The sequence below is a fragment of the Parus major genome, chromosome 1 (assembly GCF_001522545.3).
Source record: "Parus major isolate Abel chromosome 1, Parus_major1.1, whole genome shotgun sequence".
Lineage (NCBI taxonomy): Eukaryota > Metazoa > Chordata > Aves > Passeriformes > Paridae > Parus > Parus major.
Window position 1 is genome coordinate 10,626,850 of NC_031768.1, and position 14,946 is coordinate 10,641,795.

The 14,946-nt window shown below is 43.0% G+C and overlaps 1 protein-coding gene across 17 annotated transcripts in view; it reads left to right on the forward strand.

Moving 5' to 3' along the window:
- DMD (dystrophin) overlaps positions 1 to 12,485 on the forward strand; it is a 1,134,919-nt gene extending 1,122,434 nt beyond the window's left edge. For 11 of the 17 annotated variants that reach the window (XM_015620877.3, XM_015620939.3, XM_015620957.3 and 8 more), the window contains one exon: positions 10,014 to 10,590. In XM_015620877.3, coding sequence (XP_015476363.1) covers positions 10,014 to 10,111 — 98 coding nt within the window. In that variant the 3' untranslated portion in view covers positions 10,112 to 10,590. Of the gene's footprint in view, positions 1 to 3,729; positions 3,762 to 10,013 lie in introns of all 17 variants that reach the window. The other 6 variants (XM_015621012.3, XM_015621020.3, XM_015620930.3 and 3 more) reach the window with 4 other exon arrangements.
- The last annotated feature ends 2,461 nt before the right edge of the window (positions 12,486 to 14,946 follow it).

Below are 14,946 nucleotides of genomic sequence, written 5' to 3' on the forward strand. Positions count from 1 at the left end.
TTTTACTTTGCTGCTCCCAGCAAATTCACAACTGCTGCAGCTGCTTCAAACAGCTGCTGTGCTAACTCAAAACAGATGTCAAAGCCAGAGGTCTGACATTTAGTGGAAATCTACCATTAAATGCCACCTCAGTGGTTTATTTGACCCTGCTCAATAATGGGCCACAGAGGAAAACATTTTCACGCCGTATTTGTGCCCAAACTACTAAATCTCCAGGGAATTGGTTCACAGTTAGAAAGTAAGATTGGCAGGCCAGTATTTTCAATGCCAGATTCATATCTCCTGCAGCACTGAGGATGAACAAGTTACATCACTTCAGGTGGCTCTCGTGGTGGACCAGGCTGAGTTTTGCAGTTATGGTTTCATGGCAAATGCTTTCTGTGAATAAAACTCAGAGAGGTATTTAGGGGCAGAAGTTCTTAAACTAACAAGCTGGTGAGAGACCTTCACAGATTTGCAATGCTGGGCCCCTGCTGGGAGATAATGAAGAAGTGGGAGCCAAAACTGGTTAGAAATGAGGCCATGATGGCTTAAGAGAGCTAAGAGGCCATGACATAATGTGAGAGCATTTGGACAGAGACTGGTCCTCACAATTTCACATGCTTACACAGCTCTGGTGTGGTGCAGTGAAATTTCAAGACCCCACAGCAATAAATGAATGGCACTAAGAATAGCACCCTTTTTTAGGAGGGTTTTTTTAATCTCAGTCACATTAAAAGACACCAGTCACATTGTCTCCTCTCACTTGTGTGTCAGCCAGGCTCTGTCATGAATGGGACTAGCATCCTAACTGGAACTAGCAACTTTCAGCACTACAAATAATGCAGTTTCCCTTATTCTGACAGCAGAATGTCTCATGATACCCTGGAGTTACTGTTCTGTGGAGTATTCTGGAAATACTCTTCCATTTGAGATGCCCTGGCCTCTCCTGGATTGTGTCACCTTCTCTGTGCTGTGGTCCTGCATCCCACCACAGTGAGCCCAGGTGGCTGAGAGCCCTTCTTGCTCCCCTTCTTGCACAACAGAACTGATCTGGCTGAGCTTCACTGCAGATGGGACGGTGGTGGGGTGGACTAGGTCTTCCCTGTTTTATAATGTCCAGTTCTGGTGCAAGCTGAGAATATGGTAATGAATTTAATAAAACTTCAACAGATTTTTTTGTTGTTGTTGTTTTGAGAAAAAAGGCTCTTTTCAGACCCAGATGTTCCCTTTTGTGCAGCCTGTCCCTTTCCTAAGCTCAGTGAGAGGGGCAGTGCAGTGGTTGCTTTGTGCTCTCTGTTTTGACATGGATCTGCAGAGGGTCTGATATGGTCACTTGCTGCGTACCTTTGCTGTGATGCAATGCCACGTTGCTTTACAATAAAAAATACAAAATAGAAGAGTTTTATTTTGTAAGGGCAGGAAATGTTGATTTGAGCAGAAATAATAGATAATTAAGCACCCACGGATTGCGTATCAGTATTTTGATGCCTTACAGAACACAAATTTTCAGAACTGCGGCAATACAGGCAATCTTCTTCCTCTGCAATTTATGCCAAACCATACTCCTTGCCTTAAAACTTAGAAACACACATTCATTCATATGCAAAGAGGAAAATAACGTAAAATCCATTAAACCCTTTTTAATCTTCCTCCAGAAGAAATTAGCTGTTGCTGTAGCAGCGTGGATCTTTGCTGCATTTAACAAATTCTAGGGCTGATTACTCACCACAGACTGTCCTCACCAGCTGTTTTGTGTGGTGCTGAGCTACCCCAGTTTACCTTCAAATGCATTCATTTTCAAGCAGAATCCAGTCTGTCTCATGTAGATTTAAATTAAACACTGTGGAGCTGCAGTTCCTTTTCTCTTCCTGACCCAAGCTAATTTCCTGCTGGGTCCCATTCCTGCCCCAGGACTCTTTCAGACCAAGCTGTACTATGCTGCACTTTCTGGAATCCTTAAGCTGACCTAATCCCTGGGGCTATTCCTCAGAAAAAGACCAAAGTATACAATAGATTTTGCATCTTCTTTTCCAAGGACTTTCTGTTACATGATTGATATTGGTGAGATATTCTCATCTCCCCTTTTAGAAAGCATTTTTTTGGGAATTCGTGACTCCTGGTAAAAGTGCCAGAGGAGGTCTCAGGCTGTGTAAACACACATGTAAGTTCTAGAAGGTTAGGCAGGTCTGTGAGGTGGAGTCTTTAGAACTGAAGTGACACCTCTCCTGGCCACCAGGACCTGGTACCTCTGTGCTGCACCAGCACATGTGGTACACACATCACTGGAGCAGAGATTTCACTTAGGAGCAGAATAAAAATCCATGTGCAGAACACATTGTTATTGAACTTATTGCTATCATTTTTAACAGGAAGTATGCTGCTGGGGAGAGGGAGAGGGGCAGGAAGGGACTGAAACTTCCTCTGCTCAGTAGATGGTAACCTCTGCTGTCCAGGCCCTCAGAGCTGCCCCAGCCCTTTCCATTGCCTGGAGTCTGTGGGAGCTGTGGCTCAGACCTGTGCTGGTCAGTGATGCCATTCCTTCCTCTGCCCTCTCCTCTCCTGTACTTCCTCTGCTCAGCTTTGCACTGCTGTTGGCCCTTGTTCTGCAACTTGTGAAATACCCATAAAGCTGTTTATTTCCTCTCTTCCCTTCTCCTGAAGGCTGCCATAGAGCAAAACTCAACAGCAGTTAGGTTACTGTTGTGCTGACTGGTGTGTTCTCCCATATGTGTCTGTCTCTCTCCCCAGTGTCCCACACATCATTTAAAATTGCATCCTTTACAGTAGCTCTGGGGCAAAGATCATCCTACAGCATCTGCTGCAGTGACTTTCTCCCTAGGACTGCAAGCCTGGCCACAGCAGAGCTGCCAGTGGTGTACAGTGACAGTGGGACACTGCTTCTGGAGACAGCGAGGCTGTTACTCGCTGTGTGGTGGACAGCTGGACAAAGGGGGGTTTCTGCTGTTGATTAACACCTGACTTTCCTTTTCTAAAAACAAATATGCTATGAGAAGTGTTTGAGAAGAATCAGCATGATCAAAGTATGGCTTCTGTGAAGGCTTGTTAGGAACATCTTTGCAGCTAAAGGCATTATTGACTCCATTTTGGTAGTACTTGAACATGATGAGAAACTTTCTCTTTTTTCCCTTTTTTACTTGAACTTTTTTTCTCTGCTTCTCCCTCCGTGCCCTCAGTTTTACCCTGCTTGCAGGTCAACATGTTGCAAAAATGTGTTGCAATATATTTATCCCAAATGTGAGCATGTTGCATTCCAGTGTACTTCTGTAGGTGTGAAATATGTGTGTACACATAGGCATGTGTATCAATGCATACCTCAGTGTATGCAGGACACAATGCAATGTAAAGTGTCGGGGTAAATTAATTTGATGTTGGATTAAAATGTTTTTACCACTTACACTTATTGGTAGAAGTGAATTCAGGTCTTGTCTGCAGTCCTTATTCTCAGCTGACAGATGTGCAAGTTGGTGTTAGTTTTCTCAAGTGTTTTTGAGAGGTTAAACCAAGCCACAGTTACAGATCTGTTGTTGAATAAATCAGCTCAGAATCACCAGTGGATTTCAGTGCACTTTTGGTCTTTGTTTAAGCAGAAATGCTTTTTTTTAATGTTAATTTTTTAATGGAAATTGAAGTGTCTTTTACAGTATAAAATATATATTCATGTGTGGTTTGTTTATTTTTTCCCTTTCTTTCTGATATTTATTCCATTTCCTCCCTCTGTTCCTAAAGGAAGAAATGCCCCTGGAAAGCCAGTGAGAGAGGTTAGTGAGATGCAGGCTCACTGCCATGGCTTCTGTTTGTCACAGCTTGCTTTCTGTGCCCAGCATGTGTGCGACACAGCACGGGGTTGCTTGGGTTTGGTGAAGGGTGGGGTGGTTTTATTTTGCTTTATTTTGTTTGGTTTTGCTGAGTGCATTCCCCATGTGTGCTGTAACAGTGGTGTACCTCTCAACTTTCAGTGGAGACAATGTCAGCTCAGGGATCTGCATTTTATTACACACTCCCAGAGGTGGAAAATCGGGAATGGGGGGGAGAAAATAATACATTGAAATTAAGCCTCTGAATGATAAATGTTGTCAGTAAATATGCTGCAGTCATTGACTTGTGCTCTGTTGCTCTTGTGTGTGAGCACAACAGGGAGACTGAGGTCTCTTGCTGTTCTGCTTACAAACTCACAGCTTTATTTACATGCATATGCCAGTATACCAACCATCATCTCCAGTGATTAAATAGTTTTTTTAATAATTCTTTAGAAATACGAGAGTTGAGAGGTATAAGAGATTCAGGTGTTTTAATTTCCTGATGTACTATTGCAGAATGAAGAATGCTACTAACATTCACCAGCTCCACAGTGTTGTATTCAGCAATGCAAATGGGCCATGGTTTTCACTGTGCACTTCGGACATGGTTGGTTTGATGCAAAATAGGTTTTGGAATTTGTGTGTCGCTGCTCATTAATGGAGGAAAGCATTTTGCACTGTGTTGTCACAGCTCCTTTGAAAGCATTTCCAGAGAGCCTTGATTTTTCCTCTGTGAAGCTGCTCTTCACTCGCCAGCCAGATACAGCGTTTGAAAGATGAATTTCTAGTGAAAATTATTATTAAAGATAAAATATTCAGAGACTGCCTGAGTGCAGTTGCAGTAGCTGTGAAATGACCTTTTCTGCACAGAAGACGTTCGGTGTGGATGAGGCAGGAATTGAAGGGTAACCTGGTTTGCAAACTTCTGCTGGCACAGAGGGAGGGGCCCATGGAAACAGAGGGTACTGGGGTTCTTAGCAGAGCTGCTGTGGACCCCCAGTCACTGACAGGGTACCTTGGGAAAACCAGGATTTGTCCTGGTGTGGTGCCTTGAAATACAGAGGTTCTCTGCTTTGGCTGTGGGCTGGGGCAGGTTCGGCTATTTCAAGGGATAAGATCTTTGGTGCAGATTAAGTCTGTCCTTGAATGGCAGGTCCTCTCATATGGATCAAAAAGGCACCAGCAGACTGTACCAATCCAGAAATTTTATAGGCAATACTTCACATTCAGCCCTTTTTTTTCTCAGCTCATATACTCTGAGAACTGTTCTCCCATTTAGCAAAACAGCTCATTGATTTCCACTATCTTCATTCATATTTATGCATATTACTCAAAAAAAGTTTCTTCTGCAGAGGGCATACTCGATACAAGTAATTAACAAAAAAAAAAAAAATTATTAAAATCTACCTGGCCTGATTCCAGCAGTTTAACCACAAAAACTTGACTTCAGTGAACTACTCTCTGCTCTCTGGCTGAGTTTGTGCTCACTAATGGTTCCAGAGGGACCCTGGTAAGTTGGAGAGCTGAATATAAAATGCAATTGTCCACCTGCTTATGAAGGACGTGAGCTAAGGTATAGAACAGTTTCTGCTATAGGTGTGAGCCTGTATGTGCAAAGGCAGATCCTGTGGTTTAAAACCCACCTGGCCAGGTTTTGATTCCATTACTCACATTTGGTATTGTCTTTGTGTGTAATCCCATGGATTTTGTGGCATTACTCAATATGAATAAGGGTATCAAAACCCAAGTCACCAACAGGAAGGATTTTTCTTTTGTCAGGAAAGGGTTAGAAATCTCTTCTGCTAGAAAAGGCTCTGCATTGTGCTGGGATTTCTCAATTTACTTTCCATCCATTCTTTCAAGTCTGAATGCTGCACATTTATTTGTCTGACAAGCTGTATTGTAAGATTGGTATTCTGTTACTGTGCCCACACCCATGGGCCTTGATTCCATTAGAGTCTCTAAAGTAGATTCAGCAGATGTGAAACACATCGTTCTCTGTGTGACCAGAAGTGAGGTAGTTAGTGTCTGCAGAAATAGGTGTCTTCTGCTCTCCAAGCAAATGGCAGCTGTGCATTTTATAAGTTGAAGTTAATACTGTCCATGTCCATTTTAAGCTTTATTGCTGCGTTTCAAAGTGTCTGCTAGGTTTTTTTCTTTCACAGCAGCATTTTTCAACCTTTCAGTGCCTCGAGCATGGATAAGACTTTCTCAGCTTTAATGTTAAAAAAAGAAAAATGGAATTAATGCCTTCTTTGATAGCATTACTTTAGAAATATGAATAATAATGGAAAGTTCTGATTTTTATTTTTCTAAGTGCTTTTAGGACAGTATTTCTCCCATTTGCTTCTTAATTAAAAATGTCAGTGTCCCACATTTCAGTACTAGAGAGGGCAAATGAGCAGCATTCAGTGGCAGCAGCAGAGCCCTATGGAAGCAGTGAACTTGAGCACTGATTTAGGTTCAGACACAGAAGAGGGTGTACTCATTGCACATATAGTACCAGGAAATCATCAGGTCTTTTGTTCTCAGCTCTTTGCAGTCTCAATTGACCAGGCTGTTACTCCCATGTCCAAGAGAGGTAGAAACCCTGCTGGCAGTGCAGTGACATCCAGATGAGGGTCTGCCAGCTGTGTGGCTGGAGCACAGCCACCACCTGCTCCTCTGGCCTGTCCTGCCATCCCTGGGCTGTCCTGGAGACCGTGATCCCCCTGCTGCTGCATTTACAGTCCAGCTGCCAACACAGACTGCAGCCTGCAGTGCTTTGTGGTCATGCTCTGAGCTCTGAGCTCAGAAGCTTCAGAGAAGACACAAGTGTTCAGTTCTTCTGCAGAGGAAATTAAGACCTGTGCAGGAGAGGGAGTGTGGATGTTGTGGGGGAGAGGGAGCTGTATCTCCTTAATCACTGCAGCACACATCTGTGCAGCTTTGAGGAGGGAGGTCAGATTTGAAGCACGGTTATTTCAAAAATATTATATCAATTAACAGAGAAAGAAAAAAAAATAATATTGCACATTTCTGTAATTTATAATTATTAAAAAGTACCTAGGGATTTGTGGATCCATAAGGACTTCTAATTGCCTGAACAATGTAACAGGTTATACCTACTGTGCCATACACCTGAAAGGCTTTTTGTGTGTTTTTGGTTGAAGATACGCTTTCTAAACCTAGCCCTTTTTGACAGAACAAAATAGTAATAATTTCTGAGGATGCAGTTTTGCAGTCTGGGTTGTTCTAAGCCTACAAAAGGGTGATCAGTCTTCCTGGGAAGGAGCAGTATTGAAATCCTGAAGGGCCCTGGCGTTTCCCAGAAACAAAAGACCACAACAAATCTGAATGCGAGCCCACGACCCCATGGGCAGTGTCTCACAGCTGGCTACCCAGTCACACCATTGCTCTGGTTATACCAGAGGGGTGTTTTCCCATAAACTCATGGAGTTTCAGTCAGAGTTTCAGGTGAGTAGAGCAGCTCAGTGCTTCTGCTTGCACAAACATCTCCCATATGTTCTTGATTTCATGTGGCTTCAGCAGATTTTCACGTGTGATGGTGTGAGTTGCTGGATTGATCTCAGTCTGCATGATGCCAGTGACAGAGATTATCCCTTACAGCTAAAATAAATGTGGTAGGATACATTTACTTTAAAATAAACTATGTTTTGACCAAAACTTGGCAGGAATCTTTCATACGCAGTTACTTGACGTGCTGATGAGGAAATTACAAGGTTTTGCTTCAGATGAATAGGATGGCTATACATTTATGATGTATGGATGAAATTGGTGATTGGTGCATCTGTTTCTTTGCACATTAGTGCAGTTAGCAAACTGTCACCAGATACCAGAACCAAGTATTTTTTTTGTATTGCTGTCTCCCAAGCTGTGTCACAGCTCACTGTGGGTAGCTTCTTGAATAATTCTTGTTTAGATCCAGCCTAGTTCTGTATCGTCAATACTAAATTTAAAAAAAAAGTAAAATAAAAAAATAACTACCAAAACTCTACCAACTTTTTTTTTAAAAAAATAGTATTTGAATGTAGAGGGTAGTAGTAGCTCCCCAGAATAAAAAAGCTCCTGAGTTTGTTCAGCCTGGAGAAGAGGAGCCTTTGGGGAGACCTTCCAGTAGCTTAAGGGGGTTTATAAAAAGGAGGGAGAGGGACTTTTATTGGGCAGATGACAAGGGGCAGTGATTTAAACTGAAAAAGAGCAGGTTTAGACCAGGTGTTAGAAAGCAGTTGACTGAGGGTGGTGAGCCACTGGCACAGCTTGCCCAGAGTTGTGGAGCCCCAGCCCTGTAGGCATTCGAGGCCAGGTTGGATGGGGTCCTGAGCACTCAGGTCTAGTGAGTGCCTCTCCTGTCCATGGCAGGGAGGTTAGAAACCAGTGGGTCCTAAGATCCCTTTCAACTCAAACTGTTCTGTGGTTCTCTGAATAGTTCTAAGGTAAATTCCATAAAAGCTTCTGAACTAAGATCACTCCAGGCTCTTATTTACTGTAGAGATGTCAGCAGTGCGTGACTACCATGATACACAAGCATTGGGAAGAGGATGGTGAGTCTGATTTTCCCCACAGGGAAGTTTCATTCCTGTTGCAGTTGTGTCAGGAGGGAAAGGCACTGTGTAGGTATGCAATGGTCAGTCAGAACTGTATGAAAGGTGTATCCTGGATGCCCTGGTCATGGCCTTCCCTCATTTGGGTGCTCCTTCCTCAAGGACTGTGGTGAGGACTCAGCATCCAGAAGCAGAAGAATTTCTGAGAACCAGAGTTGTGGGCAGATGGCATTGAACTTCCTGTGTTTTTCCAGACAAATATTCTATCATAAGTGCTCCCAGAGAGTAAATCAAGCCCACTCAGGCCAGGGTGACATACAGTTTTATTGAGTAATACTTCACTTCTTATAAATGTTCAGTTGCTGGCACTCTGCACTGGGGAGACTTCTTGAGTTGGAGGTCACATGCACTTTTTTGCATCTAAATAAATCTTTTTTCAGCAACTATTTTCTAACTCCTTTTTTAACTCATTTATGTGTTTGGCCTCAACATCAGCCTGTGGTGATAAGTTCAGTAACACAATTATGTGCTATGTGGAGTATAATTTCCTTCTGCCTGCTTTAAGACCTTCTGTCTGCTCATTTCCTTGTCCTTGCAAGAAATCTTGAACACTCAGTCCTTGGTTTGGATGTTCAAATTGTAGGGTACCTAGATCTCTGTCATGTTCCTTCTTCAGTCATATTTTTTCATGAGGGAGACTCCAGATAAGGTTCAGCTGTTTAAACCATGATGTGTCTGTCATTTGAAGTGCCAGAGGGTATTGGAGACAGTCATAGAGGTCTGAAAATCTCACACAGGACTTGAGAGAGACACTTTCCTGAACATCAGTGGGAGACCAGACAAGGCATGCCAGGGGCTAAAATGGCAATTTTTGGCAATTCAGTCTCCCCATCCTTGAGTTTATTTGGTTTCTAATTAGATGAAGCTGTTTCTTACCACCCATCACCATTTGCTGCACTGATGACATGAGTGTAAGAAGTTGCAGGTTTCAGTTCCAGAATTGTACTTTGTTTTTATTCATCACTTTTGTGTAGGAGGTTGTGGTTATACCATCTTAGGACTTCAGAGTGGTTATGGGTGAGGGGAAATGCACAAGTGAACCCCTGCATAGTAGTTAGCTGGTAATTGTGGCATCTTTGTGCTGGACTGCTGTCCAAAATGGAAAGGATATTTTAAAAATGATAGACTGAACTGAGCTACTTAGTTTGGTCATCATTATATCTATCTTTGCAGGTATCCTGCTGAGACCTCTTGGCTTTAATGATTCAGTTAATTACTGTTGATCTGTTTGTTTCTCTTTTTCCCCTCAATAGAACGTTGTATGCTCAAACACTTGCAGCATCAGTCAGAAACTTCAGTGATGTCAATGGACTTAACTGTTGCTTTTGGTGACATTGATAACGATGAAGCTTCACCACCATGGGGGGTGATGGCTGATTGGCAGGGTGGTTTGCCATAGCCATTCAAGCCAGTATTGCTGTTAAAGTGTTGTACAAACCTGGCAGCTTTTGCTAATGACAACCTGTTGGACTCATCCAGGAGATGTTTGGAAGTCTCCTGTGGGGATGGCAGCGAGCGGCTGGTGGAGAGTGACGGATCTGGGAAGTTTCCCCACCCACGTGCTGCCACATCCTCTTGGTTTAATTTCCTCTTTGACTTTCTTTTTCAGGCCACAATGTAGGGAGCCTTTTCCACATGGCAGATGACCTGGGAAGAGCGATGGAAACCTTAGTGACCGTGATGACCGACGACAAGGTGTTAGAATAGCAAGATGTGTTTTACAACTTCAGGCGTTCCGCATGGTTTTTATAATATTCATACTACAAAGAGGATTAGACTGTAAGAGTTTACAAGAAAACAAATCTATATTTTTGTGAAGGGTAGTGGTACTATACTGTAGATTTCAGTAGTTTCCTAAGTCTGTTACTGTTTTGTTAACAATGGCAGGTTTTACACGTCTATGCAATTGTACAAAAATTATAAGAGAACTACATGTAAAATCTTGATAGCTAAATAACTTGCCATTTCTTTATATGGAACGCATTTCGGGTTGTTTAAAAAAAATTTATAACAGTTATAATGAAAGATTGTAAACTAAAGTGTGCTTTATAAAAATAATTGTTTATAGAAACCCCCTTAAAAAAATCACAAAAAAATATACTGAGGCAGTGCATTTGTTTAGTTTCATTTCAGCTCTGTAACAGCATCAGAGAGATTCATGTTCTGTGTTCTTTTCCTTGCCTATCAAAAATGACAAAAAGAAAAAAAAAGGTATTTCCTGCAGTGACACCAGAACAGCCACTTTACATTTCTCATTGGTTTAGTCTGACTAGGGCTGGCTTAGAAAAATAACCAAAAAACCTGAACTTCCAATGAAGGTAGTTGCATTTTATCTTTCCAATAAAATTAAGAATTACATGACTTACTGTCCTGGTTTTGGACAGCAACTCGCAATTACACAGCTAGTTTGCAATAATTAAATGAAAGAGCACATTACATGACAGAGCCTGCAAAAAAAAAAAAATCAATTAAAAAAGGGAAAACTCAGAAGAAAGAAGGAAAGAAGTTAACGACCATCCTGTGTGCCAGTGTTTCCTCTGCTGACTAAATTCCTGGATAGTTTTAGTAAAGGAACATAGACATTGCCTTACTGGTTTGGAGCTGGGGCTCGATGGCTCAGCAGGGCTGGGGAGAGCTCTCCCCCGCTGTCACCTTTGCTGGAGAGAAGAGAGGGAGACGCTGTCCCCAGCCCCTGTGGCTCCTGACCCGAAGTACAAGCAGGGTACCCACAGAGCTGTGTCCAGCTCCCAGTGCTGGTAATGAGCACGGAGCTCCTCCAGCCTCTGGAAGAGGAGCCCAGAGCTTTCCACTGTCCCCGTCTCATCCTGCTGCAGCAGCCGGTCCCAAGGAGCTGTGGTGCTGCAAGCCACCTTTGGGAAAGGCTGTGGAAGAGTTACTGCTGTTCTTGCCTGGAATGGTGATCAGGTGAAGGTAGTCACACTGCTCCATGAATATTTATCACCAAAACAAAGGCCCTGATCCTTTCTCCTTCCTCATTTCTCTGTACAAGTAACCCCTGCACAATGAACAGTAACTGAGAAAGAGAGGAGCTGATAGAGAGACAGATTAGCCAGCTTGACTGCAGCTCTACGAGAGAGAGGTTTGGGTATGAGGTGCTGTCAGCAAAAGCTTTACCACTTCGTTTTCTTAACCAGCTTTTAATTTTACCATAAAATACATAGAAACACAACCATCTGACTTTATATTGCAAGAGTAAAAAAATCTGTTACCTCTTCTTGTATGAAGTGTAATTAAACTTGGGAAAGATTTTATTTTGAATGCTAGTTAACATTGAACATGGCTAGTCATGCTATTTCTACCTCACTTTGGTTTTGTGGTGTTCCTGACAATTACATATGACAATGTTACATCATCACCACGTGTCCATTGTGTGACCAGGTCTCATTGTTTAAGTAATAACAACAACGTTAATCATTTACAAAAAAAAGTACAATCCCCCCCAAACCTCTGCTTTCCTAATAAAGAGCTTTTTAACACTTGATTACAATAGGAACCCTCACTATTTCTCATGGCCTTTTTTATCAGAAGGATTAAATTGTGATTTGAGAAAGAGATGGGTTTCTTCTTCCCCCCACCCCTTATACTTTAAACCTTCTCTTCGGAAAAATTATGGAGGAAAAACAGATTGCACGATTGTTTTCATCAGGGTTTTGTTTTGTTTGTTTTACTTTCTAGATCTTAGTTTTGGAGTGAGTCTGTCAAAAAGTATTTAAAAAGTTGAAAGCTTTATTGCTGCTTTTTTAAGCATAATTTGGGAATTATTTCATATTCCTTATAATGACAAAGTATTAAACTGTAAAACATAATCAGTGTAGTTGAATACATAAATACCATATGGCATGTTATTTCATCGTTACTCAGTACTGGTTTATTACTTGGATATCATAATATATTGTGTTTTAACACCAACACTGTAACATTTACTAATTATTTTTCTAAACTTCTGTTTTACTGCATTTTTTCACAACATACCAAATTTCACCAAATATATGCCTTACTATTGTATTATATACTGCTTTACTGTGTATATCAATAAAGCACGCAATTATGTTATATAAAAGGTGCAGGAGTTTTTGTGGAGGTTCAGCACTCACCCAGCAATCCTTGCCATACTGCACTGGCCAAACCCCTGCTGGCATCACCTCAGTGCTCAGCTCTCCCTGCTTTGGGGTTTCTCCCCTGCTGAAGTCGTGAACCTCCTGTGCTCCCCAAGCTTTTGGGGGGCTGGCCAGCCCCACGCTTCCTGCCTCATCCCTGACAGGGTCTTCAGATCAGATTGATTCAGTCCAACACTTGATAGTCTCCTTGCCACCAGGCATAATGCTAGGAAAACCTTCTTTGGGGCTTAGGGAAGTGTATGTTCCCATCAGAGAGGGTGATCACACATCTCCCTTATCCAGGAAACGTGAAGGCTTTGATACCCAGACTCCACTCAGCTGCGTCACGATGCTGCCTTTGAGCTTTTGGTGGTAGAAATAATGTGATGAAAAATAACAAAACAAAAAGACAAAAACAGTATATGTTTGCCTATGATTTTGATAATACAGTGAAGGAGAAGGTGGGAATTTCCTCATTTTATTCACTTGAGGAAATAAATACACATCCCACATCTGGTCTCCCAGACTCGAGTTACTCTGGGTTCACTCCTACATAAGTCAATCAGCGTGTGCTTTGCTGCACTGAAGTCTTCCCCAAAGACTTTACAATCCACAAAGCACAGCAGCCCCCCATGATGACTCTGTTGAATTCAATTAAGCAAGAGGGAGGATAGCTCCACTCATTTCCCCTGCACCTGTAACCCAATGATTTACGACTCCTCACATCCCATCAACAAAACCTGGTGTTCCTGACTGGCTCTTAGGAATGTTTCCCTTAAGTGTGTTCAGCAAAATATCCTCCTTATTTTAAGGACTGGTCAGTGTGTTTCCTTTGCTCTCTGGGCAGAGGGGAAAATTAGTTCTCTTTTTATGTGCCTTGTTAATGTGCTGCCATTTACTCCTTGACGAGATAGGTAGATTAGATAGATAGATAGATAGATAGATAGATAGATAGATAGATAGATAGATAGATAGATAGATAGATAGATAGATAATAGATAGGATACAAATCCTGAGGCCCTGCTGGCCAGGTCAGCACACCTTTGAGGTTGGAGGTTCCCTTCTCAACAAGGCCATTGTCTCCTGTGCTCCCCAGTGCCCAGCACAGTGTCAGACACAGCTCAGTTCATGCTGCCCATCTGCTGCCAGTGAGTGCTGCCCAGCCCAGCCCTGGCCTTGCTGCTGCACTTTGGGAGCCCAGCACACCCTGCCAGCCCCATGGGGCTGTGTGGGCAGCTCTGCTCTGCTGCAGCCATGGGGCAGGAGAAACCAGGGAGGGAGACAGCTAAGCTGAGTGGTAAAAAAAAAGAGGGAAAGCAATGGTGCAGGATGCATAAAAGGTCTGCAGCTACCAGTGTGTGTGATTCACTCCATGGTGGTGCCTGCAGCAGGGCATCCCTGCCCTTGCTGGGCTGGGTACACATAGCAGGCACAGTGCTTGGAGTGCTGCATGAGGCACAAATGCTTCCAAACCCACCCACATGCCACCAGCAATATCTGCCTGCTCTCCTTGCCCAGTGGCAGCTCCCAAGCCACTGCCATGCTGCACACAGTCACTTTTGCACCAGGGTGCCCTGCACTGAAGGACAGCTACCAGCTTTTGGGGCTGGAGTTCTGACAGCCTGCGTGGACGGGATCCTCCCCGCCCTGCGAAGGTGCAGGAGCAGCAGGACCCAGGCAGCATGGGCACTTCACTGGCTGGGACCCATCTTGGCTGCCTCTGGGCACATGTGTGCAGATAATAATAATCAGGCTGAAAAACAATAAATCTTCCTCTTCTTGACTCAGGCTCACCGGGAATTTGTTTCAGCTCTGAGCAAGCATATCAACTTGCTAGAAAGTGCCATAAATCTGTGGAAGAAAAACGGGCCTGCTGAGACCAAGCAAGGTGTAACATTTCCATCCATGAACCCCATAAGCTGATAACGCTGCTCACCAGCTGAGGAATACGACTGCAGCAAATGAGTAGTAGCTCATACTGCCAAAAACTTGGTACAAAATCGCCTGTGGTTAAGGGAGGGATGAGAGTTCTGGAAATCTTGGAGCTATAGGAGTGAACTGTGGGACTTCACAAATGTGAAGTGCTCTTTCAGCCTATTGCCTAAACCCTTACTGCTTGCCAGCCTAAGGCTCTTATTAGTCATCTTGGCAATTGTTTACCAGATGCAAAGACTTCTTTTTGTTGTTATTATCTGAACATTACAATGGATATGCCATTTATTTAATAGCTGGCACATGCTTGTAAAAAGCTGAGTCCAAGCAAGTTGTCCCTGTTTGCTGACATAAGCAATCCACTGCTTGTAAGGCTTTTCTCTTTCACTTCCCCCACCCCTCTATGCACACATGCACAGATACAGGGAAAGAAAAAACAACAGAACAGTATTTTATTGTCTTTCTTGCTGAACAGAAGAGGCTTCTTCTCAA